This window comes from Pteropus alecto, unplaced genomic scaffold (assembly GCF_000325575.1).
Source record: "Pteropus alecto unplaced genomic scaffold, ASM32557v1 scaffold281, whole genome shotgun sequence".
In the NCBI taxonomy this organism is placed as follows: Eukaryota; Metazoa; Chordata; class Mammalia; order Chiroptera; family Pteropodidae; genus Pteropus; species Pteropus alecto.
In genome coordinates, this window is record NW_006431909.1 from 807,476 (window position 1) to 834,602 (window position 27,127).

Below are 27,127 nucleotides of genomic sequence, written 5' to 3' on the forward strand. Positions count from 1 at the left end.
ATTGTAATGATGTCTGTTACTTGCAACAAATGATTAAGCAACCCCCCCCCTCAAAAAGACCATGTATACATGCAACATATACATACATACATGCCATATTTGGGACATATGACAACAAATTGTTTATCTGAAGTGCAAATTTAACTAGGTGTCCTGTATTTTTATTTTCTAAATTTGGCAACCCTCAACCTAGGTGGCTTGGCTTCAGAGCCTGTGCTTGTACCCATCCTGCTATATTAATAAGTAAATATTTACCATTAAAAATAACCTCTTTAATATGGTCATTTTCCAATATTTACTCAGCTTGATCATTAACCGCTTGCCAGTTGGGGGTGGGTGGGAGGTATGGGGGTGTTGGCACTGCTCATTTCCATGTTACAGAAAGGAAACTGGGCCTCAAGAAGGAGAGCCCCTTACTATGTTACAACAGTGGATGGGTTGGGGAGGTACTGGGATCCGGCCCAGGATTGGGCGAGCCACAGAGCCTTTGGGCATCACTGGGTCTTCTATCTATCTGACCCAGAGGCCTGAAGGGAGTCATACCCTGCTGTGCCCACTAGGACCTAAACTTCCTCCCCTGAAGTTGTCCTCTCCTGTCTGTATGTCCGTCTCTCCATGTCTCTCTGCCCTGGGTTAGTGTCCCTGGCTCTGGGTTTCTGTTGCACTAACCCTGACTCCAGTGAGGCCTTGTTACCCAGTCTCCCCTGATAAGTCTGTCCTTCCCCAGGCCTGTTTTTAAGTGTTCCTATCTCTCTCCCCATCTCCTTGTCTGTCTGTGTCCGTCTCTCTCTGAGCTTTCTCTCCATCTCCTGTCCCATTGTACTGCTTCTGATCTACAGTTCTCACCTCTTCATCTTTCTGCCTCCCTCCTCATCTCTTCATCTCTGCTTGCTACATTCCTCCATCCGTCCATCTGTCTCTCAACCCCACGATTGATGTTTCTCTCCCTGTGCTCAGGAGGACTTAAATGCACACATTTAAAATCCTCCTTTCTGGAATCATTCTCCTTCTCATTTCCTCCCCTGCCCCCATGGTTACAATGAGCAGAAGCAGGTCAGGAGTAGGGAGGGCTAGTGATGTGGGGGTGGGGTTTGAGGATCCGGGGGTTGGGTGGTCCAGCCCAGGTGGCAGGGGGCTAAAGGGCATTTCCTTCTGAGGAAGAAGGCCCTCACCCCTCTGACCAGATTGGAAAATGTGACATCAGAGAGGGGGCAGTAAGGGAGGAAGACAGGAACAGAGGAAATTTGACACCTCTCCTGGGTGACCAGCTTCCCTGAGAGGACTTGGCATTGCTTCCCCCTCTCCCCAGGCTCCCTCCCAATCCAGGGTTCTGTTTGTTGGCTGTGACCCTAGAAGACACTCATCCCTCCTCATGCTCGAACAATGCAATCTCCCTCCTCTGCCTCATCCTTACCCCAGCTTCTGTCCAGAACTCCAGCCCACAGAAGTCTCAGGGCTCTTTCTAGGGTATAGACCCACGATGCCAGTTCCCTGCTTGAGCTTTGTTTTAGCTTCTTGGGGCTGGCTGCTGCCTTCAGGGTAAAGTCTAAAATCCCAGTCTGCTGTTCAAAGCCCACATGGACACTTCTTCAGACAGGCAGACGAGCTTGGAGCTGGGAAAGAGATGGGGGAGGGAGCGGGAGAGACTCACAGATAGAGAATTGAATGAGACACAGAGAGACAAAACAGAAGAATGCTCACAGAGAAACACTCGAGGAGACCCACACAGACATGTACAAGAGAAGCTGGCTGGGGTTAGGCAGAGTGAAGAAACTGGAAAATAGCCTCAGTGATCCAGAGGTTGATAACTGCTGACTGGGAGAAAATGTGTCTCAGAAGTGGCCAGTTCCTCCAGGGAGCCCTCTTTGACTCCCAGGTTGCACCCTGGGCCTCCCCATCCCAACCCTGACCACTCTGAGCTGTCACTGTCTGGCAATAGGCCTATCTTCTGCCATTGGACCAGGAGCTCTGAGGGAAGAGGGCCCAGGACTGTTTCAGTCACCGCTGTCTCTAGCACTGTGTAGGCCCTCGGTGACTTTGCCGAACAGATGAAAGCCTAGAAGGCTGTGAGCTCCAGAAGGTCAGGGCCCATAAAATCCCCTCCTTGGTGCTGACAACACAGGTTTGAGTCCGAAGAACATGGGTCTGAGCCTTGGCTTGGCTTCAAGCCTCGCCATAAGCCTCCGCTTCCTCTTCTGTGAAATGGACTGCACTCAGAGTACACTTAAGAAGTTTCCAGAAGATGTAATGGGTACTTGGTTGGGACAGAAAAATGCCCATCTGCATGTCTGCCTGGGTAAACTTTCAAGGCCCCCATGATTCTCAGATAGGGCGATGCCAAGCCCTGCACCCCAAAGAGTGCTTCCAAGTCCAACCAGGGATGGAAATAAACGAAAATTTATTGAAACTGGTTTTGGGGAGGATGGGTGGATGGATAGTTGGGGATTTTCCAAAGAGAATTGTGGGGAAGAGCCAGCGCCCGGCCGGGTGGGAGCGGGTGCCCGGCCACAGACCCTATCTCAGGCCCAACTTCTTTTTCTCCTTTTGCTTCTTGCGCACTACATCCAGGTTCCTGTCCTTCCACATGCTCTTGCGCAGCTTGATGGGACGCGAACCCACATACTTCCCTGTGGGAATGGAGAATTCAAGGTCAGGCTTGGGTTTGGGTTTAAGCCAGAGGCCTGTCACACCCACTGTCCCTAGGGAAGGCCTCATTTACCATTCATCTCACGCATGGCGCGCACATAGTCGCTGGGGTCCTTAAAGCTAACGAAGCCATAGCCCTTTGTCTTGCCCGTGCGTTTGTCGCGGATCACCTTAGCCTTAAGGAAGGATGGGAAACGACTGAAGGCGCGTGCCAAGATGTCATCGTTCACCTCATTGCCCAGATCCCCACAGAAGATCCGGAAGTCATCTGGGGTTGGGAGAGAGGAGGTCAGAGGATGCAGATGCCTAGCCCAGTGTCTGCCTTATTTAAATGGCCCCACTTCCTCTGGAGGCACCCCCAAGCCCTCCTCCTTCTGTATCCCCAGCAGTCTGTCGAGGCCCCCTTAGTAATAACAGCCAACATTTGCATGGTATTTACCCTGTGCTAGGCTGCTAAGCACTCATGAGGTTTTAACACATCTAGTACTCCCAACTATCCTTTTATACTGAGGCACAGAAAGATCAAGCCACCTGCCCACAGTTACGCAACCAGGAAGTGGCAGAGCTGGGATAAGAACTCAGGCATCTGGCTCTAGAGTCCTTATTTTTAATTACCTGCACTGCCTTTTACCACTCTAGGGCCATCTCACCCATTCCCATGATGAAGCCCCAACTCTGTCCCAGCCCTGGCCTCTCCTCTGAGCCCCTGGCATTCCTTGGTCTCCTGGACACTTTCCCATTGGACATCCCCTGGGCCTGGCACTGCAGTACACTAAAATGGCACCCTAGTACCTCATAATGGCAACCCAATACCACAGACTTCATCTTTCCTTAGCTCTGCTTCCTCTGCAAAGCCCATTCTAATTCCCTCTGAAATGTGGACACACTGCCCAATCCTTCTCCAAGGTTGACTTTAGCTGCCATTCCTGGGCATATCCCCTGGGCCTCAACGGAACATGCTCGTGTGCAAAGAATTCCTTCTCCAGGAGATACATACTGTTGTTACTAGCCCCTTGTTGGAGATGAGGAAAATGTGGCTGGGAATGGCTAAGTGACTTTCCCAATGTCACGAACTAGCGCCTACAGCCTTGGGGCCTATGCTGCCATGGCCCTACTCTGGGGTGGGTAGATGGTCCCAGGAGAAGAGGCAGAAGTCAAGGACTGGGATGGGAGGTAGGTCCCTTTTCTCAGCTACTGTCGTGGTTGCCCATGGCTTCTGTGGTAAGTACGGGTGCTCTTTGAGAGAAAGTTAGGCCAACCCAGGAGGAAACAACCTGACAAACTCAGAGGGTGGCACCTTCTACAAGACAACTGGCTTGAAAAACTTAGTGGGAGACCATTCTCATTAAAAGATAATCTAGAGACACAAAACTGCATGTATTCTGGTTTGGGGGAAAGTGGCTATAACAGATAGTTTGGGGAGAACTGGGTAAATTTGAGTATAAGTGGAATATGGGATACCATAAAATTATTGTCAGTTTTCTTAGATGTGTTAATGGTCAAAGAGAATGTTACTTTTCTAAAGATATGAATACTGAGGTATTTATGAGTGAAGTGATAATTTATAACTTGCTTCAAATGATTGAACAAAAATCCAAAAAACATACATACATGCATATAGAGAGATAAAGTAAATATAGCAAATTATTAACTGCTGAATCTAGGTGGTATATATATGGGTCTTCACTGTGTAGTTCACTGTTTGACATTTTTCATAAGAAGTTGGGAGAAAAAAAGAATGCTCTTTCACCTTTAGCAAGCCAGGCCCCTCGCAAATATAACAGCAGCCAGAAGACCGAAGGTGCGGGTCACCCCACCAGGTTCTGTTCAGTGGCTGGATGACGGCATGTCCCTCAGAACCATGGCCTAGTCCACCATGAGATGCACTAACAACAGTGCCCGCCCTACAGACAGGAGGCAGTTGTGGAGTTACCTGGTTCACCTCCTCTGTGACTGCCCCAAGGAAGAGGGCTTGCCTTGACCTTGGTTGAGCAATTCCTGACCCAGGACTTGGGCCCATTTACCTGCATCCCACTCCAGCAGGCTGGGGTCTTCCCAGCTGCTCCCAGCTGCTGTGCGAATGCAGCGTTTCAATTTCTCTGGCTTTCCTTTCTTCTTGTCCTCACCCAGGGGTTCTGGGACCTGCAGAAGAAAGGTGACGAGGTGCAAAGGCTTCATTTTGGAGTCTTCTGGCCCCATCTGCCCTCCTCTCATTTTCCTTTGCCCCCTGGTCCTCTTGCCCCCATAGTTAAAGGACTAGATATGCTTCTGGGTATGGGGTATGTGTGCCTGCCACCTTCACCCCAATGTCCTCCAAGTCCCTTCAATTTCCCGGGTCCTTCCTACCTCCATTGATAGAGGACTACATGTGTTTCTGTGTGTAGAAGGCCATGGGCTCCTGTCCACCCTCACAGCCCTTTCTGTCCCCCCACTACGATACTCACTGCTTACCTCAAGAGCCATCAGGCCAGGAGGTGGCTCAGGCCGTGGGGGCCGGGGTCGAGGACGCAGAGACAGGAGCTCAGGAATGCGTAGTGGGGGCAGCAGGCCTCGCACAACTTCCAGAGGGAGGGGCAGAGGCTCAGGCTCAGGCAAAGGCATGGCAAGAGCCAGTGGTAGGCTGGGCCCAATGACAGCAGGGCCAGTTGGGGCACCTCCTGCCCCGACAGCTACTGCTGTGCTAGCGTCCTCTAGCCCAGCTGCTGCGGCCACCACTGCCTCTTCCTTCTCTTTCAGGCCCAACCCCAGGCCTAGGCCCAGTTCTCGGGGTGTTGCTGGCTCTTCCTGTGGCAAGGGGAAGGAACGAGGGGTGTCAGCTCAAGGCTCAGAACTTAAGTCCCATTCCTGTACAACAAAGCAAGGGCCTGGTGGCCAGAGAGCAAGCAAGAGATATTTAGACAGACAGGAGTCTCTAGTTGGAGACAGATGCAGGGACAGAGAAACAAAGGCAGGCACGTGCGTGCGCATGCACACACAAACACACACGGAGGGAGGGAGGGACAGATGGATAGGACAAAGACATCAAGACAGAAAAACGGAGAGATAATCAAAGGAGAAATGGCAGTATAGAGATAGAAATACACCCACAGCATGTGTTTCTATATTTTTTTCACAAAAAGAAAGAAAAACAAAGATTCGGCCGCAGAAATACAGGGAGAGGTATAGAGTCAGACAGTGATAAGTCAGAGATATGCAAAGCCAGGGAAAAGGCAGACTTAGACATAGCCCATCAGGCCAGGATCAAGGGTACCCCCAACCCATTGTACCTCTGACTTTCAGCTCCCTGTCCACACTCACCAGGGGAGGCCTCAGAGCAGCCATAGAACCCAAGGGGGGCCCTGGGGCCCGAGCCATCGGTGGTAGCATCATAGGTGGTCCAGGGGGCCCAGGCAGAGGGGGACCCACGAGGGCCTGGTGAGGGGGCCGCAGGGCCATAGGGCGAGGACCACCTGCTGCAGAAGAAAGAGCAGAATCTGTCAGGGTGTTAGTGGGGGAGTTACAGGGCTTGGGGAGGGAGTTATGTGGCAGGGATGATGACCCTGGCCCCTCACCTGCTCTCTGTAGCACATGGGGGACGAAGGCCGGACGCAGGATAGGGGCCCTCTGGGGGGCCACGGCTGTGGGAGAAAGAGATGGGGGTGTGTGTCATGGGGGACCAGGGCACTTGGGGCAAGGTGTGTGTGTGGGGGTACTCTCAGCATCCAAGAAATCCTGGAGAAGAGTGTGGGGAGTCTTCTGGGAAGATGCAGGAGTCTTTTTATTTGTTCATTCAAGAGAAATTTACCATTAAGGCTCTCCTCTGGGCCTGTCCCTGTCCTAGGCAATGCCAGGGACACACTGAAAAACTAAGGGCTCTCAGGGAGCTCCTGATCCAGAGTAGGAGGAAACAGACCTATTACCAGAGAGTGACAGTCCACAATAATCAGGGCCTCGATGGAGAAAAGGCCAGGCGCAGGGTGATCAGGGCTAGAAGGGGGAAGCCCAGGAAGTACTGGGAGCTGGGAGGAAGCCCTCTGACCTATCCAGAAAGACTAGAGGAGGCTTCCTAGAGAAAAGAACCTGTGAGCTAAAACCCACAGGATAATGAAGAGTTGGTCCAGCAAACGGTGACTGGAAACAGCATTGGCAAAGGAGAACATTTATAAACAAAATCTTTCTCCATTTTCAGCTTAGTGTAATTGTGATACAGGAAGCTGGGAGCTGGAGAGCATCATAAGAGAATGGCTGAGAGGACAGCAGGCATCCAAGCATAGCGTTATTGGCTAAGCCACAGATGTATTCCGAGGGCACCGAGGAGTCATAGCAGGGTTGCAAGCTGGGCAGGGTTTGCATTTTGATCAAAACTATACTAAAGAGTAAGATGTTAAAATTTCTGATATCAATAAAAAAAATGTATAACAGGTTTTAAGTAACACAAGATTAATCTAATTGAGATTGTACCAGAACTTTACAGAACACATATCCTTTTCATATACATAAGGAAGTACTGTCACCAAAATTGACTGTGTAAGGTCACCTCAACAACAAAAAGTAAGAATGGCCTGTGGAGAGGATAGATTTCAGGTGACTTTGGTTAGTTTGATTTTGATTTAGTTGATAGGTTTTGGAAGGTTATAGTTGGGCAACAGAGAGCGGAGGAGAGAACTTCAAAAGCATTGCTGGCACATCCCAGCAATGATTAGGGCTTCTGGGGAGGATGTGGGGCTCTCTCTCTACAAGGGGCTAGGTGATGTAGGGTCTTGACTGCCAGGGGAGGAGCTTGGTGCTTATTTATTTAATGGTCTGTTCATCCAATCAACAGATAGCATGTAATGCTTACTATGTGGCAGGCACCAGACTTCTGCCCTTCACAGAGGTTATATTTTAGAGGGAGAAAAAGATAATATGTAAGTTGGATAGCTTGTTATAAGGTGTTAAGTGCTATGAAGAAATGCAGCAAAGGGTAGGGATTAGGAGTGACAGCAGGAGGTTGGTTTGCAATGATCCAGTTAAGCCTTAAGCCCAAAATAACTTGAAGTACATGAGGTTTGTGTTTTAGGAAGATGACATCAGGATGGGGATGAAATGGAGAGGGTGAGTTAGAGCAAAGATTTAGGCAGAAGGCTGAAGTAGTTGAAACAAGAATGCTTGGCTAAATGTCTGTTTCCTGGCCCCAGGCCTACCTGCTCGCCGCAGGAACATGGCTTCTCGAGCTTCTGGACTGTCCAGGTGACTCCGATCACCAGGGCCAAAGCCAACTGTTGGAGGGGAGAGACAAAGATGGTGGGAGATAGTCCTGGGCATCCCTTCTTACCACTCTGCCTAATCCCCTGGCTCCCTCCCCCCACCACTCCTTACTTACCTGGGCCCACAAAAGGAGGGCCGCCCACCATGGGAGAAACCACTGTGGCTGCAGCAGCTGCCCGGGCCTCCAGAGTCTGTTGGACCTGTTGGGGAGGAGTTTGGGGTAAAAGGCCTGACTCAGTGCTCCCAAACTGTCCTGGCTCACTCACTCTGGGAAGCCAAGGGCTTCTGGCTGTCAACTTTTAGGTCTCAGCTAAAATGGCACTTTTTAGGGAGGTTTTTGGGACCACACTAGATAAAGCTGTCCTTAGCCCCTCCCAGTAGCAACTTCTCTTACCATCCTGCTGTTTCATCTGCCCCGCAGCACTGAGCACTATCTAAAATTATGTCCAGCCTGTTCTCCCCATCTCCCATGCCACCACTCTGGTCCAAGCCACCATTATCTCTTGCCTAGATCCTTACAGTAGCCTCTTCCTTAGTCTCTTTAATTCTGCCCTTGCCCACTACAGTCTGAGCAACCACCTCAGTGACCTACTCCAAACACAGCCAGAGAGACCCTGTTAACATCTAAGTTGTACCATATCACCTCTCTGCTCAAAATCCTTCAATGGCTTTCCATGTTAAAACCAAGGTCCTTCTGGTGGCCCACAAGACTGTACCTGATCTGGTCTTTATCACTTCTCTGTCCTCATCTCTGCCCAGCCTCCCCTTGCTCATTCCACTCCAGCAACACTGTTCTCCCTGCTGTTCCGTGAACATGTCAGGTACACACGTTCCTCATGGCCCTTACACTAGCACTTCTCTCTACTGGAAATGCTCTTCCCCCACATATCCACATGGTTCCCTCCATCATGTCTTTTATGTCTTTGCTTAAATGTCCCATCCTCCGAAAGGTCTTCTCTGACTGCACTGATAAACCTCTGCTCTTCTGACTCTACTTTGACTTGTCTCTCCCCAGTAAAATGTAAACTCCAAAAAGGGAGTGGCTGTTGTTCTCTGCTATATGCCTAATGCCTAGAATAATGCTTGGTGCACAGAAGGCATCCAATAATTATTTGTTGACAGAATGAACAAGTTTCATTTGCTTGTTTTTGGTAGTCTCTCTCTCCACTAGTCATATGTAGCTAGCTATAAAGCACTTGAATGTGACTAATGAGACTGAAGAACTATTTAACTTAAATATGTATTTTAAATAGATACAGAACATTTCCATCATTGCATTAAGTTCTACTGGATAACATGCTCTAGAATATAAGCTCCCAAAGGGCAGAAATATTATTTGCCTTAGTCATTACTATGTTCTCAGTGCCTGGCATATAAAATATTTGTCACGCAAATTAATCAACAAGCCATCATGTCAACAGCTCGCTGTATACAAACACTGAGTTCGAGGCATTATGCTCTCTGACTTATATGCCTTAGCCAAGACGTACCTGCTGGTATGTGTTGGTCGCGATAATTGGACGGATCACAGGAGCTGCTGGGACTTGCATTGCTTCTACCGTGGGGACTGTGGGCACTGCAGGCACAGCAGTTGGGATTCCGGTTACTGGAGCCCCCAGAACTTCCTGCTCAAACCTGCAAGGGCAGGACAGACATCGCGGCTCAGAACCTTGCACCAAGTCTATTAAGCTGGCTATATCGCGACAGTGCCTTCACCCCGCCAACTTCTCCTTATTCCCGCCCCTGCAATCCCTAAGGTCCCATTTCCCCATGATAGAGCCATATGTCGGGCCTATCGCGGCCTGGAGGCTCCAGGGCTCAGCAGATCTGGCTCTAGGATGGCTTTTATCGCGCCCTGTCCCGGGCCTTACAGGGCCATCTCCGCCTCCATCTCCTTCAGGCGTTCCTCGCCGCTCTTGCCCGGGATGCCGGCGCCAGGGCCCTGGACCACAGGTCCACCCGCACCCGGAAGTCCCGGGGCCGGCCCTGCCCCGGCCATCGCTGCTGCCTTCGCTGCCGCCGCTACTACCGCCTCGGCTCCGCTGCCTCCGCCGGTTCCGCTGTCTACTCTCTGGCTTCGTCAGTGTGGGCGCCCGCGGATGACGTAAGGGAAAAGCGACGGGCGCCGGTGCATGACATCATATGCCAACAAGCTCTCGCCTTTAGAACGAGAGCCAATGAGAATCTGGCCACACCCAGAGGGCCCACCCGGGGAGGAATATAGGCCAATCAGAGTGCTGGCAAAACAAACCAACGGAAGAACCTGGGTCTATGAGAGCGCAGCCAAGAGAAGCGGCAAGGCTTTTACGGAAAAACGTAGGCAAGTGAGAGCGACCTAAAGTCAGCTGGCCCCATCCCTAAAGCGGAAACTGGACCTTTGAGAGCTTGGGAAAGTTTGGAGGCCTCTCTGGTGCCACCACGAGGCTTGTTCCGAAAGTTTTAAAACACACTTAAGTCTGCATCAGCCCAGGTATGGCTGAGGCTGGAGACAGCTGGGGACCGTGGGCTCTCGCTTTTGGGTAGACAGACATACTACCAGACAGTGACTCCCAGAAAGACTAGCGACGTGATGTGAGAAGCTCATTGGAGGCGCTGCCCCAGGCTTCCTGGAGTACATAACAGCTGAAGACTTTTGCTAGTCGAAAATGAGAGATGTTCTAGGTAGGAGGAACTACTGTTCATGCAAAAGGCCAAGAACCAGTGGTCAAATGAGTCTACTAAATAGATCATGTGTGTAGGGTTGGTCTCCTTTCTGTGACACAGCTGACCCTTTTTTTGGTAGTCCTCAAAATGTTTTATTATGTGAATATTTTAAACAATATGCAACAGTAGAGAGAATATAACACAGAGATTCTTAACCCTGGGGCAGTGAACCGTTACTGTCTGTGGCCTCACAGCAGGAGGTGCACTGCTGCCAGACAGAGAAGCTTGATTTGTATTTGCAGTTGCTCCCCAGCGCTAGCATCACCACCTCAGCTCCACCTCAGATAATCAGACGTTAGCGTCTCATAGGAGCAACAGTATCTGATGTCAAAAAGGTTGAGGACTGCTGATGTAACGAATCTCCACATAGCTCTCCACAACTGCTAATATTCTACCCTTCTTGTTTCATCTATACTTCCCTTGTTTTTATTTTTCTGAAGTATATTAAATTTCAGCCATCTATCAATTCATGATATCTAACAGATAAGGACTATTTAAAAGAAAATTAAAAAAAAGCATTTTCAAACCCAAGAAAATTAATCTTAGTATCATCTAACACTCAGACTGTGTTCAATTTTTCCTGCCTCTGAATGTCATTATATAATAATACTGTAAAATCAGGATCTAAATAATATGCACATATTGCATTTGGTTGGTTGGTTGGTCTTTTTTTTTTCTTGTTAAAACAATTTTATTGGCTGTTTTGGTTTTTTGAGGTCCCAGTCTGAATCAACACAAATAAATGCTTTGTTAAAATACTGCTAAATACTGCTAAATGCTTTGTTAAAATAAGCACAAATAAATGCTTTTGTTTGCTTCTGCACTAGAGAAATGATAAAAAGAGGGTAGGAAGCCTTTTTAAAAACATTACAAACATTAACTAGAGTTCATATTCAGATTTCAGTAGTGTTGCCCTTTTCTGTTCCATTCCAACCAGGATACCACATTACATTTAGTTATGTATCCTTAGGTTTCTCTGCTTGTCACAATTTCTCACACTTTCCTTGTTTTTCATGACTTCAGCAGTTTTGAGAAGTAATTTTCAGGTATTTTGTAGAATGTTGCTCATTTGGGATTTTCCATTTTTTCTCATTAGATTTTTTTTTTTTCCAGAAAAGACCATGAAAGTGCAATTCTCATCATATCCTATCAAGGATACATACTATCAACATGACTGACCACTATTGATGTCAACTTTGATCTCCTGGCTAATGTAGTTTGTCAGGGTTCTCCACTATAAAGTTACTTAAAACCCTCAAACTCCCTTTCCATGCTCTTTGGAAGAAAATCATATGCACCCAGATACAGCCCAACTACGCATAGATTTTTAGTGTATGAAAAGGTGGCATCTCAAATTACCTAAAGTTTCACTTTATATAGTTTAGGTGGAGAAAGTTTTACTTTATAAGTTGGATCAAGTTTTTATAAATTGAAGAATAATTCACACAGTGAAATGCACAGACCTGAAAAATACAGCTAGATGAGTTCTAACAAATCTTTATACCTATGTAACTCCATCACTCTCAATATACACAGTTCACCCTTGAAAAATATGGCTTTGAACTGTGTAGGTCCACTTATACACGGATGTTTTTCAATAAATAATACAGCACTGTAAATGTATTTTCTTTTTGATTTTAACACTTTTTTCTCTAGCTTACTTTATTGTAAGAACACAGTATATAATACATATAACGTACAAAATATGTGTTAATTGACTTTATGTTATTGGTAAGACTTCCAGTCAAGAGTAGGCTATTAGTAGTTAAGTTTTGGGGGAGTCAAAAGTTACATGTGAATTTTAAATTGTGTGAGAGGTCAGCACCCCTAACATCCCACGTTGTTTGAGAGTCAACAATAATATATTTTCCACTCTAGAAAGTTTCCTTGTGTCCTCCTTGGCTGATCCCTGCCATCCACAGCTCCTTCAAGGGCAACCAATGCTCAGAGTGGATATATGTCAAGTAAGACAAAATTGGATCCATTTGCATAAATTCCAAATGGCTCAGAGATTTAAATGTAAAAAAAGAAACTAGACAAAAACTAGAAGACAATCTTATCTCCCCACCAACCCCAGCCCAAAGCTGTACTATCTCCTTGGCCCTCACATTTGCACTCAGGGCCTTTGCACACCTCACATGACAGTTACCAAGTGTGACCTTTGCTGTATAGCCCTCTATTTAAAATTGCACCTCCTACAACCTACTTTTTCTCCATGCAGATGCTAGATATTTTGCTTATTTATCTTGTCAGTGGTCTGTTTCCCTGTCCTAGAATGACAACTCTCTGAAGGCGAGGACTTTTGTCCCGTTTGTTCAGTGCTGGATCCTCGGTGTTTGGAGCCAGTGCTCAATTACTTTTTGCTGAGGGTGAAAGTGATGAGGGGAGTTTCAGGAGGACCTGGGGTGGGGTCAGAGTGCCCCATTCTCTTGGCTTCGGTGGGATGAAAAGACAGGGGCAAGACAGTTGACAAGAACAGCAGAACAGCCTGTGAGGCGGATGGCAGATGTGGGTAGAGACAATGGGCTGATACACCCAGCTGATGCTTTCTTCCATATTGAGAGAGGTGAGGTGTCAGGGTAAACAGATGTGAAGCTCTTGACTCCTGTTTGAGCCCCCTCTTCATCTGCACAGCTGCTGCAGGGTGCCTTGGGCTTGGACCCAGCGCAGCCGCCACTGGGGCAGGGGCAGGCCGTGGCAGAGCTCCCCAGAGAGGGCAACTTGGCCCGGCTGCTCCCACCTGGGGAAGGGGATGGTATTAGAAGGGAGGCCTGGGCTTCCAGACCCTTACTTGCCTCCCCAAAACACCATGGCCTCTTTGTCACCAGTCTCCCCTGCTCCCCTGCCATAAGCAACTCCCCCCAACCTTGAGTTCTGCCTGTTCCACCCAGCTCAGCCCCGCCCCCCATTCATGTCCCCCTCTCACCAGTCCCCCACAATCCCCTGCAGCTCTGGGATTCTCTCCAGCGCTTGTTTCAGCAGGTTCTCCAGTTGCTTCAGAGCCTGCCCCAGATTCTCTTTCTGCTCCTTTTCCTGGGATGCCCAGATCTGCAGCAGCTCTGCAGGTTGAGAAGCCCGCGAGGCAGCATTGAGTCCTCTGGCTCCTTGCAGCCAGTGGTCACCAAGTAAGTCTCCAGTCACCTAGTCTTGACCTCAGCACCTCTCCCTCCTTCCAGGTCCTCATCTCAGGGGTAAGCCCACTGCCCCCAGGCCTCATCCTGGACACCTCCCTCTCCTGACAGCCCATCAATCTCCATGGGCCATCCCTCGGCTTCCTCTCTCTTCCTTTTCACTGCCTCCAGCCTCCTTTTTAGGCTCCAGGCCTCAGCCTCTCACTCTGCTCCATCCTCTACATGGCAGCCAAAGTGATCTTCCTAAAGTTTACACCTGATCTTTTCCCTCTCCTGTTTGGAACCCTCCAAAGCTCTCCGGTACTCCTAAGACAGAGTCTAAGCTCCTTAGCTTAGTACTTGAGGGTTTGCATTATATGGCTGCTGCTTACTACTCCAGAGCAAAACTTCACCTACCCCTCAGGGACCACTCTAGACACTGTCTTTCCTCTTAAAAGCCTTTCCTAGCATTCCTAACCCCAAGGCTTTTTCCTCAGACTGCTGCAGCCCTTCTCTCCAGTGGCATTTCCCATTGGAGACTGTGAATAGGTCCTGTCCCTTTCTACAGGCCCCAAACAGGCCCAGCTCAGAGCAAGTATAGACCTGCAGTGTGCTCAGACCCTTTGGGTCTGAATCCTGACTCAATCCCACCTTGTCTTATGACTTTGGGCATAATACTTGCCCTTTCTTCAGCTACTTCTGTGGTCAGGTCACTATCTGAGCCACAGGGTAGTGGGCAGGAAATGGACTGGAGCAATGGAAATGGGACCCACAGAGCTTGCTGACAGGATGAAGGTGGAGGGGCCCTGGGAGGAATTAAGGATGACTCCAGGTTTCCGGCTTTGGGACCTGGATGAGGAGGGTGGAGTCGTTTATTGATGGAAGGAAATCAGGCCAAAGAAAAACAAAACTGCTTTCAGAGCAGAGGGAACTAAGTCCCATTTAGACATGTTAGAGTCCATGATGCCTGTGAGGTGAGATGCAGCTATGCTGGGTCTTGGGCTGTTCTTGCATACTGTTCACTGCTCATTGCAGAGGGGGAAGACAGGGAGCCCTTAACTCAAAGTCCTGAACATGGTCTCTTCCTACTTTGCTGATGGCACCCTGATTCATTTCTCATCAACTGACCTCATTTATATATTTATCCTTTGATTCTTTGCTCTTTGATTCTACCATCAGGATACTCCTGAGGCTGGACTGCTCTTGCCTCTCTGCCCATTGAGCTCTGGGGCCAATACCTGGTAGGTACCCTGTAAGTGCTTGCTGAGCGAATCTAGGAATGAATGACTTTTCAGAATTTCAGTTTCCTCATCTGTAAACTGACCCTTAATAACCCTTTCCTTCTCTCATGGTCAGGACTGGAAGACTGCTCATGTGCAGACAAAATGATCGCAATCTCTCCAGAGAAATAGAGCATTACTGTATGCTGTGCATTGTTCAGTGCCCTGTTTGGGTCACCTGTGTCTTTTCAGCAGCTCTATAAGGTACTATCATTATAGTTACTCCACTGAGGAGGAAACTGAGGCACTGGGAGATCACATGACAAGAGGTGGTGCTGAGAAGAGAATCCAGGTAGTTTACTCTACAGCCCAGCTTTTAACTACTCAAGTATATTATTGGATGGTGAGTACTTGGCATTTAGATGGGCAGTGTCACCCAGTGGTTAGGATCACACACCCATGAGGATTCAGACTGCCTGAATTCACATCCTAGCTCTGCTATCTGGGCAGCTACTGAGGCCTCTGTGTCCAGGTCCCTCCTCTGTAAAGCAGGGAGAATGGCAGCACTAATGCCCCGAGGTGGCCATACAGATGAAACTAGTGAACACGCTTATAGCACAAAAGCCTCTGTGTCAGCAGTGGGTGTCGTCAGATTAGTGAGGAGGCTGACGGTCCTGAGAATGGGTGGGAATGCTGGGTATGGAAGGGGGCAGGCCTACCTTGGGTGGGTGGTCCTGGCGGTAGGCTGGTCTTCATGTGGAGCAGATCCGCACACCGGAGACTCCACTGGTCCTGGAGAAACAGAAGGTCCTGGCGAAGAGAGGCAGCCTTTGGGAGGAGCAGCTCTGGAGCCTGGAGGGATGGGGGAAAGACTGTTACCTCGGGTGGGGCAGAGGTGGGAAGACAGATCTTAGGGGACAGGCACTCACCTTCCCTGCAGGCAACCCTAGAATGTGGCTTAGCGCTATGAGGCTGGGGCCCCTTGAAGATGCAGGATGCAGCTGGTGGATAGATGGCAGGACCATGGGCAGGGGCTGTAACCTGCAGGGAGAGTCCAAGTTGGGTGGGGTACTGAGAGGGAGGCTTGGTTCCAGAGGCTCTGGGGGCTGAGAGGTGGGCTCTGGAGACCCAGGAACTTGGAGGTGGGTCTGGGGGTGAGGATTCCAGAATGGGGCTGAGGTCCTGAGGGTGGGGTCTGGCAACCTGGGAACACTGGGGGTCTGGGATTATTTTTTTGGAGTAGGCCCAGGGACTGACAGTTACCCAAGGGAGGGGATATAAGAGGGGGCCCTAATCTCACTCTCCAGGGTTGTGCCGAAGCAGGGTGCCCAGTGGAAGGTGGGGCAGGTGCCGGGCCCCCTCCTCTAGACAGCGAAGCAGCTCTTGGCTCTGTGGTGCCACTGCCTCAGATGTGGGGACCACTTTTCGCTGAACCAGAGCCAGTACCTGTGGGGAAGGAAAGGGATGGGAGGAGCAGACTGAAACTACTCAGTCCCATCCCTGGGAGACCTGGCCCTATCCAGACCTCGCTTCCAATCCCAACTCACCTCCCCGGGGCTCCGGCACAGGCGCGTCTTGCTGGCTGAGTTGCCCTTGATGAGCAGGCGGACCTGTTCCTGTGTCTCCTCCTGGACAACAAGGAGGCCACCAAAACGGCTGCTTTTCCTTCCCACCTCCCAGCTTCTGGCCCTGCCCTCCCCTTTGCATAGGTCCTGCTTCCTCTTGGGAGACTCATGCTGGGCCTCTTCCCCCTGACCAGGAGGTCCAGTTCTGGGTCATAAGGCTCCCGGCCTCACTCTGGCCCTCTACCAGGCCCTGCCATTTCTCCTGGAGTCCCACTTCTCACCACCAGCTGGCGCCAGTGCAGGATCCGTTGCTGTTTGGCCTGTAGCTCTTGTAGTAGAAGCTGCCGCTGCCCAGCCGCCTCCTCCAGCTCCTGGCTCTGGGCATTGAGGGCCTTGAGCTCTGCCCACAGGCCACAGCCCCGGAGCCCCAGCATCAATGCCTGCCTGGGGTACAAGCAGAAGATAGCAAAGGGGGTGAAGGTGACTAAGACTCACAGTGGAGGAGGGAAGATAATATCTGCAAGGAGCCACAAACAGACAGCAGGGAGGCAGAGATGGGAGCCATAGGGGCAGAAAAAGTCCAATATCCTGAGATACCAGAGAGAGAGATGGCATAGAAGCCTCTACCCAGGGAGCCCCCTCACCTCTCACTGGATCCCAGTGTACATCTCTCCATTTCCTCCATCAGGCTCTGGAGGCGCCGGGTCAAGATTTGATGCTCCTTCAGGAGGGGCCCCCGCTGGGTGACCAGTGCACCCACAGCCTGCCAGCCCTCCTGGGGCAGGGGTACACAGTAAGGGTGGCTGTTGTACCTGAGGGTGAGGGGATCTTGGGCTGGGAAGGGGATGGAGTCTGGGCAGGTTGCCTGGGGGTCACCTGGATGAGATGCACCATGGATGGCAGGGCTTGGCTGCAGTCTGACTGGTCTGGTTCCTGGGACCTGGGGCGGGGGAGGGGGAGGGCGGTGAAACTGCTGAGAGAAGAGCCCTGTCTACTTGTTTGGACTCTCGAGGGTACCCAATATCAGCCCACCTGGGTTTGGTTCCTAGGTTTCAGTTCCAGCCCCATCAGCAGGTCACTGTGCTTGGTCCTGATCCTGTCCCAGCCCACCCAACCACCCACCCTGCCTGACTGTGGAAGCACTCTACTCCATACCTGGCTATCTCTGTATCTCGGAGCCCGTCCGGACTGCACAGGGACTGAATCTCTGCCTGCCGCTCCGCAGCCAGGTGCTCCAAGGTGGCCAGGATGTGGCCTGGAGGGTGGTTTGTCAGCAGTGTCTAGATGGGGGAGGGATGAAGTCAAGGCAGCATAAGGGCAAGGCTGTGAGCTGGAACCCCATGGGGATGAGGCAGGGATGAAGAATCGGGTCCTGGTACCCTGAGGTTTGATCATGGGACAGTGGGTGTGGTCTTTCCTGAGAGCTCTCCTCACCTCCACTGAGCTAAGCCACTGCTGGTAGGAAGTTCCGAAGTTGTCATCTTGAGGGGTTCTGTGAGGTTAAGGGGGGCAGAGAATGTTACAAGACACATCACTTCTCCCTCTAATGATCACCACCACCCTATAAAGTGGGAGCTGTCACTGTACCCCATTTATACATAAGGAAACAAAGTTTATCTATGCTGCTAGACTTGAGATTCCCATTTATACCAACTTGCTGGCCTGGGGCCCTTTCACATGTGCTGCTTGCCCAGAGCTCCCTCTTAACCCTTTCCCCTTGCTAAGCCTCCTCACCAGATCCGTCCTCCTTGCCTCTTTAGCTGGGTAGAGTGTCTCTTTTGGGTACCCAGAGCCTCTCAGGCTTCCCCACCTCCCAATAGCCCTAACAACCTGGGTTGTCATTGTCCGTGATGAGTCTGTCTCCACCTCTTCCCAGCCTGAGAGCCCTGTCAGGGCAGGTTTGGGGGCTGACACAGCCCAGAGGCCATGTTTGAGGAGTTAACAGACAAGTAACTCTTCCCAAAGCTCAGGTTCTTTGCAGGGTTTCTGGGGGTTGGTGGACACTCACGGGATACTGCTTCCTTTGGCCTGAGGAATCAGGAGGTTCTTCAGGAACTGGGTTCGGAGGGTGCAGGCTGTTCGGACTTCACCCTGGAAAGAAGAAGATGCGGCATGAGAAGGACCCAGGGGTCCACCTGACCCCAGACTCCCTACCCCTTCCCCTATGCCCCAGGACTCTTACCAGGACTACAGGCTCCAAGCCCAGGGCTGCTGATGTCAAGGGTCCAAAGGTTACATCCACTTTGGCCTTCCTGGAGAAAGGAGAACAGTTGAGGCTGGGGTCCCCGAAAGGAGGGAGCTGGGAGAACAGATGTCTATGTCCTCTCCTACTGCCAGCAAAGCTAGTCACAGGGATCACTGAGTCTGAATCTCAGGGGCCACCTCCAAAATTAGGCCACTGTCATCTGCTGGCTGGATGACTGCATTAGCTTACTGGTCTCCCTGCTCTTGCTCCCTACAGGCTGTTCTCCACTTAGTAGTCAATGACTCTGTTAAAACCTCAGATCATGTCACTGTTCTGCTCAAAACCCCTTGGAAACAATGTGATGTGTCCTCATCACCCTCAAAATAACAATGAGTAACAGAAACTCTTCTAAGCACTTTGCATGATTTAACTCAGTTATCATACTCACCGTATAAAGTAGGTAATATTATCCTTATTCTATAGATCTTAGAAACTGAGGCACAAATTTTGCCTAAGGTCACACAGCTGTAAGTGGCCAAGCCAGGGCATGAAATCAGAGTAGAATTCCAACACCTCCATGGTGCTCTGTCCACCTCTCCAACTTCACCTCCTCATGCTCTCCCTCTTGCTTGCTAAACGTAAGTCGAACTGTCCTCCTGGCTGTTCTTCCCACATGCCAAGCTCAGGGCCTCCGCTCTTGCTGTCTCTTTTCACAGAAATTCCTTCTCTAACTCAAATGTTATCTCCTCAGAGAGGCCTTCTCTGACCATTCTACCTAGGGTAGCATCTCCTTCTCCCCTAAAATATCGTCTTTCCTTCAAAGCACTTACTTATCTCTACCTGCAATTATAGGGTTTGTTTGTTTCCAAGTTTACTATCTGTCTCCTCTGTATCAGAGTGTAAGCTTCATGAGGGCAGGGTTGTCCCTTGTTTACTGTTCTTTTCCAGCACTGGTGTTCTAGATATACAGTTGGCACCATTCTAGGCACTGGAAATACAGGAAATACAGGAGATGACAAAAATTTTTGGCCTTATGGACTTTAAATCTTAAGGAGCAGAGCTCTGAATTGTGGAACTCAAGGGGTCAGGGCAGAGGTCTCTAAGGAAAATGTGTCTACTCAATGTGGTGAAGGCTGGTTCCTGGGCACCTGAGGCCCACCTCTCTGTGTCCTGCAGGCGCCTGAGCTGATTCTGTAGCCACTGCATGGGATTTTGGAGGCCACGCTGCTGTCTTCGCATGACCCCAGCTTGGGCCCGGAGAAGGAGAGCACGCCGCTGGGTGTCTTGCATGTTCTGCAGCACTTGCTCCATGGCCATGTCTGTGGAAGGAACAGGGGTGGCCATCAGTACTTCCCCAACCTCCGTTCTGCTGCCCATATTCCCAGCCCCATGAGTCACCCTGAGCCTCAGTCTCTCGATCCATCAACTCCAGGCTCTGGTCTAATTCCTGGATCTCTGCCTGCAGGCGGGCAACAGCAGCTTCCAGCTCCAACTTCCGACACGCCTGGTGGGATCAAGTGCAGGGTCAGATGCACAGCCGGGCCAGGGTTTGGCCCAGCCTGACTGTCTTTTGTGGAGCATCAGTCTCCTTATCTGCCCAGTGAGGTGGAAGAGGGTTTTTCCTAAACTGTTACTGTGTCTGAACCCCTAGGCCCAGAAGAGCACTAGGGTGCTATCCTGGCCCCTCTCCTTCCTCCTGGAATTATATTACCCTCTCAGCCTGTTTTGTCTGCACTGATGACACCACATCTCGGTCCTGGTCCTCATCTTCTCATGAGTCCCACATCTAGGAGCCCGATATCTCTTGGAAGCCTCTCTCTAGATGTCACCTGGGCTCCTTGCACATACTGCTGGGTCCCACACTGGCGTCAGTATCTCTCCCAAATTAGTCCATTCTCCCATCTACCCTCACCAGCTTTGATGTCTCATATCCATGTACCTCCATTCCCCACCCCCTTAATACCCCTCAGCTCATGACTGTCTCCCTCTGGACTGTAAACCCTATGAGTGTGTGGATCGCAGCTGTCTTATGATCCAATGTCCCCAGCATCACCCAATATAAGGATGGGCCTAGAGCAGAAGATCTACAAGTCCTCTTTTTGGATGAAAGAAAATCTTGTAGCACATGCTTCTTACCTCTGGACTGTACTGGTGGCCATACCTGAGGAAATGAGGCCAGAGTTAGGGGATGACAGGGGCTTCCAGGGGGAGACCAGAGGTGTGAGACTGTGGGTGGGGACAGGGCTGGATGGGACTAGGGAAGATAAAAAGGGATAGCTTTGAGGACCAGTTACCAGAGTAGGTTTCCCCGGATCTTCTTGACATTCCTACAGTGGAGAGGTAGGAGAAAGAGGAGTTACTGTGGGACTTCCCTGTGTCCCTTCCCTTGCCACAGCCTCCCTTATACAGATAGGCTCACCTCTGGCTGTGCACATGCCGCAAGATATAGGCCCAGATGTCAGCCCCCTGGCCCAGACACAGCCTGTGGGAACAGCATGTAAGGGTATGCCTGGGATATCACATAGGATGGAAGATTCTCATTCCCAGGGTGGTGGTGATGGGAAAGGTATTTACTAGGGAATTCTCATTTCTGGGGGGAGCAAAGGTTCATACTTTTTGGGGTAAGATATTCCCTCCCAGGTGGGTCATCGAGAGGGTGGGCTTCTCACTGGCTGTGGGGGTATTCTCATTCCCTGATGAGGTGCTCCTTTTCTCCTGGGAGAGGGTTATTTCCAGAGGTAGGGGTCGGGGGCCAGGAAGTGCTCTGTCATTACTGGATGTGGGTCATCACTCCTATAGATTCAATCTCCAGTGGGGTGGTCTTTGCTGACTCGAGTCCTCACTGGCTGGGCTAGAGTAGGTAGTGGGTGGCGTGGTGCTGCAGGGACAGCTTTAACTAGGAGATTCTATTTAAACACGGGAAGGAGGCTTCATTAACTCATGGAGGATCTTCACTGATGCCAGGGACCTAGTTCTGGGCAGTGCCACGGGGTGGGGGTGAAGTGTGGGGGTTATTGCCAGGACATCCTCACTCAAATTTAGTATCCTCTTCCTGGATACACTACACGGGAGTTCGGGGGCGAGGGGAGCTCTTAGGGGTTATTCTCATTGGGGCGGAGAAGGAGGAAGGTGCGTCTTCAGTAAAGTTGGGGTTCCCGCGGAGACTCTATCTCCAGGGTGGGGAGTCCTCACTCCCAGAGTGGCTCTCACCTGCGCAGCGTTGACTCCTGGGCCCGGGCTGCTTCGGGAGCCTCCATCTCTTCGGCTGCCCAGCAAACTAGCTCCCGCGCTTCCTGCAGTAATTCCATAACTGCGCCTTAGCTGCTGCCTTCCTAACGCTCTTAAAGCTTGGCGCCCACCTCTGACGTCACCAGCGCGCCGACAGTGACGCCATCGATTGCCTGGCAGACGGAGGCTTACAGGCTTTGCAGAGTAGCAGAGCTGTCCTTTATCTCATTCCTCCAGGATAGGGTCCCGCTTGCATTCTGCGTCTTCCTTCTCACTACCAGCTGTTCCCTAAGAGGCAAAAGGTCCCTAATGCCTCTCTCGATTTTCTTGACCAAATGGGACTTTCATCCTACGAGGATGAGAACCAAGACATGATATGGCAAACTTAACTGCTCTTTGATTTCAGAAACAGAGTGTCTCAGATCTGAGTGAGGGATAGTATGACCCTAATATCACGTTGGCATTGTTTCTTCCAGATTCGTTTGTCCTTACCATTCCATAACATTCAAGAGCCGGCCCTGTGCTAGGGCCGCTGCAGTGGCTGAGACAGACCCAGTCTCCATGCTATGGAGCTCACAGTTCCGTGGGGAACATAGACTCATCATTAGGTAGGGATGGTAGTAAGTAAGCAGCAGTGGTCAATTTGGGACATAGGGAGTGTGAGAGATCTGTGAGGTGCCCTGGAAAGCACTGGATACGAGAGCTGGAGTTCTGGTGAGTCCACTCAGCCTCAGACAGAGCCCTGAAAAATGGCAACATTCAGGAATCTTTCATGCAACATGCTTGCCTAGGTCACCCTCTGTCCTCAGTGTCCAGTACAGAGCCCGACTCTCTAAATAGTTGTTGAATAAACAAATAGGGTGGGGAGGGGGAGGTGGTGGTGGTGTTACACTAAAGCTGGGAACCCAGGGAGGAGGGTGGAGCAGGATGAGGAGGGGGGGGTGGGGTGAGGACAGTGTTGGATCACAGTAGGGCTATGGAACAGAGAGGAGGAGACCGAGTGTTTGGGGTTGATATTGGCTGTAGAGGAGGGGCATCCAGCATGAGGCCCAGTGCTCTGGGCTGAGAATTAGGTGGAGCAGACCTTAAAATGGTGGCATTCGAGAAGGGGCAGCTTTGGGGCAGTGCTGATAACAATGTGAAACTACTGGTGTAAGTTGCCAAGGGAACATCCAAGGGCTAGCTGAGTCTCTGGCCCAGGGACAAGGGGACCATGGAATCACCATTGAGAGAGCTGATTTTGGGGAGAAGCTGAGTCCAGCTTCAACTGCTTCATGAGGGCTGAGAAGCAGAAGAGGGTGCTAGGGGCTGATGTTAATCCAGGTGGACTTCTTGGAAGAAAGATTAGCAGCTGCTACTCCATGATGCCTGATTTCTCAACAGTTGTCATTCCTCTAAAATATTTTTACACTTCCACCCTTTCTTGGGTGTTTTGCTATTTAAAAAATATCAATAGACAGCATGTCTACCATTAGTGTATAAGCTTTTCAAGTGCTTTAAAAAGTATTGGTTGTTTCAGTGGCCAGGACATGGAAGCAACTGAAGTATCCCAGGATAGATGATTGGCTAAAGAAGCTGTGGTACATATGTACAATGGAATATTACTCAGCCATAAGAAGAGATGAAATACTGCCATTTGTGACAACATGCTAAGCAAAATAAACCAGACAGAAAAAGTTGAAAATCACATAACATCACTTATATGAGGGATATAAACCTAAAAACAACAAATGAGCAGGACAAATAAACAGAGACTCATGGATATGGACTATAGGTTAGTGGTTACCAGAGGACTATAGACTAACGGTTACTAGTGGGGTGGGAGAGGAGGGGGAAGGTAGACGGGGTAAAGGGGGTCAAATATAGGGTTTAGGGGGAGGGTGAAGTGGGTAAAGGGGATCAAATATATGGTAGCTGAAGGAAACTGGACTTTGGGTGGCAAACACACAATAGAATACACAGATGTCAAATGATAATGTACACCTGAAAATTATATAATTGTATTAACCATTGTTACCCCAATAAACTTAAAAGAAATAAAAAAAGTATTGGTTGTTAGAAGAATGAAATGACAAGTCACAAATTGGAATAAAATATTTGCAAAATGCATATCTGATGATGAACTTAGATCCAAAATATACTCTTCAAAATCAACCATAAGATAATAAATAATCCAATTAAAAATGGATAAAAGTTACGAACAGATGTCTCACCAGAGAAGATATACAGATGGCAAATAAGCATATGAAAAGTTGCTCAACACTTTATGTCATCAGGGAATTGCGGAGGGTAAAACTGTTTTGTATGATATTGCAGTGGAGGATACATCACATTACCATGTGCAAAAAGCTATAGAACTGTCCAACAGAGTAAGCCCTAATGTAAGGTATGTATTAATGTTTCAGTATTGGTCATCAATTGTAACAAAGGTACCACACTCCCGCAAGACAGGGGAAAATGTGTGTAGAGGGAGAGGGGGTATAAGGGAACAGTCTTTACTTTTTGTGGAGTTTTCTGTAAGCTCACAAAAAATAGTCTATTAGAAGTTATTGGCCAAAAGATGGACTATTGGTTAATGAAATATGTATAACTATAACCTAATGACAACTGATTGGATGCATCTTGATTCAAGCTATGTAATTATATATAAATATAAAAGGATTCTGTATGTTTTGGAGGAAAAGTTAAAGCCAAATAAGAGATAACTATTTAGAGTTGGAAGGCTTTCCTTCCAACTCTAAAAAAAGCCACCCAGAGGATATATCTTAGACATATCCTCTAAGATACCTAAGAGAGAGCAGAACTTGTCATGTGACCATCTCCCTAGCAGCCACTAACCATCTTCTCATCACTCTCCTTCAGTCTGTGTGGTGGCTTTGTAATGTGTCAGCTTGACTAAGCTAAATGAACTATATCCTAGAATTACCTTCTCTGTATGTGTTCAATTAGAATGGGCCAAAAGAAATTCTTGGGCAATATTTGGAGGTCAGAAGTGCAGAAGGTCAGAAGTGCTATTTTGTAGATCACACAGGTTGTCTCAGTGGCTGACTGTTTGACTCATCATGTTTGCATAGGGCAGCAGTCTGGCTAGCAATTATTCCACTTTCTCCTGGATCTTCCTTCAGTTTCACCAATTCTGGCCAGGTGTGTGTTTAGCTCAGTGATGAAGGATGTCAGCTTCCCCTGTGGATGCTCATATCACCAAGGTTAGAGGTAAGTTTGCTGCAGCTTGTCCTAGCTTTCCTCCACTTTATATCTGTCTTTTTTTCCTAACTGCCTGCCCTATGCACTTGGAGTGCCAATATCAGACACTGAGACAATCTTAGGGACTGCTTAGCAACTCCACTAGTTGCATAAAGTCAAATCCCTGTTATTTTATGTCTGTCTGCCTGCCTGTCTATCTCTATCTATCTATCTATCTATCTATCTATCTATCTATCTATCTATCTAATCTATCATCTATCTAATATATATCCTCTAGTGGTTCAATCTCTCCGATTAAGACCTGATACACTCTAAACAGAGACTCTTGATGTCTGAGAAATTACTAGTACATCAAGCTATTATTCATGGAGGAAGTTGCAGTGGCTTTCCTCCTCCTCTCTCCCAAAGAATCTGATACAAAAAGGTGAGATTAACATCTTACAGAAGAAGACACTTAAGTGATGTTCGTACCCCACTGTGTTCAGTCTGTTCAATATACTAGGCAAAATGATTTTTGTTCCCAAACTGAGAACTTGCTCAAGGTCAGTATTTCCAGCATCCCCCAGGGGCTTGTTAGGAATGCAGAATTTCTTGCCCCTCAACACCTGGACTGACTGAATCAAAACTTGGATTTTGACAAAATCTGTCAGTGATTTGTGTGCATATTGAAGTTTAAGATGTGTGGTCTATAGGACATGACTTTTGGGGAATGAAACCTTTTTTTATTACCATTATTTGCCAGAGATGAATGCTTACCATTTGCTTCTTGGATATACTGTTTTAAAATATGTGATCAATATCTGGAACACCTTAGAGCATCCTGTCTTTAATTTCCTCATAGCAATTGACTTTTTATGACCATGTGAAATATCTACAATATTTTATTTATAAAAAGAAGAGATATGACGAAAATATAGAAAAATGTTTACATCCGTTGAATCTGGATGTAACATGGGGATCTGTTAGACTCTTTCTGTACAGTCAGTAGTTCTGAAACTTTTATTTAAATAAGTTAAATTAAAAGTTTTTAAAAAGTGGGAAAGAACATCCTTGTTGTTCTGTGGAGGGTGGATCAGAAGAGGAGACTGATGCTGGATCAGGGAACAGGGGCAGGTGATGACAGGGCTGAAGCATAACAGGGGGCAAGTGGGAGAAATGCTGGGGCCAAATGGAGAGAACTTCTCTTCAGGTTAAGACCTTTCCAGAGAGGAAAGCAGTGTCTTCATTGGAGTAGTACCTGTCAAAGCTCCCTCCCTTCCACTTCTGGGTTTTTATTCCTATTGTGCCCCCTACCTCAACCACTCTTCTGCCTTATCTTCAATGGCTACCTCTCCTCCTTTAGGTCTTATCTCAGATGTGCCCTCCCAGGGAAGGCTTCTCTGCCCACCCCCTACCCCTGATTGGTTGGATTACTTCCTCTGGACTCTCACAGCTAAGACTCTTTTTGATACGAATGTCTAAAAAACAAAATTAAAGTAGTTTTCCCCCCTACCAAACAAGAAATATCTTGGCTCACATGATTTTTAAAAATGTACTGGTTGACCTCATTCAGGTGAGGTGTGGTCCAGAAGCTCAAACACAGGAAGGCAGTTATGAGCAAAATCTCTGCAGTCTGACTCATTAAGTTTGAATCCTGATTCCATCACTCACCAGCTGGATGACCTTGGCAAGTCTTTCAATCTCTCTGGCCTCAGTTTCCTCATTTATGAATTGGGAACAATAATAATGCCCACTTTTCAGTGTAGTGGCATTTAAATTGAGATAATATGTGTAATATCTTTGAACAGTGCCTGCACACAGTTAACTCCTCAGTGACGATGACAATGATGATGATGATGATGATGGTGATGATGATGATGGTGATGTCATTGAGGACCCAGCTTCCTGTTCCTCACTTTCTATTGCTTGCTTCTTCCTTGGCTCCTTCTTCACCTGGCAATGCTAGGCTCTTCCACGTGGCTGCAAAATGTCTTACCCTGTACCCTCCAAGGTAGGGGAGAGAGATGTGGTTTTAGCGGCTAACATGGAAGAGGTAGGCTG

General features: G+C 48.9%; 2 protein-coding genes across 5 annotated transcripts; both read right to left on the reverse strand.

Moving 5' to 3' along the window:
• Nucleotides 1-2,380: 2,380 nt before the first annotated feature.
• On the reverse strand, nt 2,381-10,004 carry RBM42 (RNA binding motif protein 42). 3 transcript variants are annotated; one of them, XM_006905972.3, is made up of 10 exons: nt 9,744-10,004; nt 9,363-9,507; nt 7,988-8,072; nt 7,809-7,883; nt 6,198-6,263; nt 5,944-6,119; nt 5,098-5,430; nt 4,671-4,788; nt 2,720-2,914; nt 2,381-2,627 (listed from the first exon to the last, which is right to left on the reverse strand). In XM_006905972.3, the coding sequence occupies exons 1-10, from the start codon at nt 9,869-9,871 to the stop codon at nt 2,515-2,517; spliced, it is 1,434 nt and encodes a 477-aa protein (XP_006906034.1). In that variant the 5' UTR covers nt 9,872-10,004; the 3' UTR covers nt 2,381-2,514. The 3 variants fall into 3 exon arrangements, with proteins under 3 accessions (XP_006906034.1, XP_015454444.1, XP_006906035.1); XM_015598958.2 differs by having other exon boundaries at nt 5,944-6,098; nt 9,744-9,980; XM_006905973.3 differs by lacking the exon at nt 6,198-6,263 and having other exon boundaries at nt 5,944-6,098.
• Nucleotides 10,005-11,227: 1,223 nt separating this feature from the next.
• On the reverse strand, nt 11,228-22,015 carry HAUS5 (HAUS augmin like complex subunit 5). 2 transcript variants are annotated; one of them, XM_015598980.2, is made up of 19 exons: nt 21,866-22,015; nt 21,075-21,137; nt 20,950-20,982; nt 20,792-20,816; nt 20,054-20,159; nt 19,815-19,974; nt 18,653-18,722; nt 18,479-18,561; nt 17,905-17,962; nt 17,626-17,750; nt 17,347-17,410; nt 17,115-17,242; nt 16,752-16,914; nt 16,453-16,533; nt 16,206-16,351; nt 15,835-15,946; nt 15,625-15,757; nt 13,502-13,634; nt 11,228-13,315 (listed from the first exon to the last, which is right to left on the reverse strand). In XM_015598980.2, the coding sequence occupies exons 1-19, from the start codon at nt 21,961-21,963 to the stop codon at nt 13,198-13,200; spliced, it is 1,899 nt and encodes a 632-aa protein (XP_015454466.1). In that variant the 5' UTR covers nt 21,964-22,015; the 3' UTR covers nt 11,228-13,197. The 2 variants fall into 2 exon arrangements, with proteins under 2 accessions (XP_015454466.1, XP_006906036.1); XM_006905974.3 differs by having other exon boundaries at nt 17,115-17,245.
• Between the last annotated feature and the right edge of the window lie 5,112 nt (nt 22,016-27,127).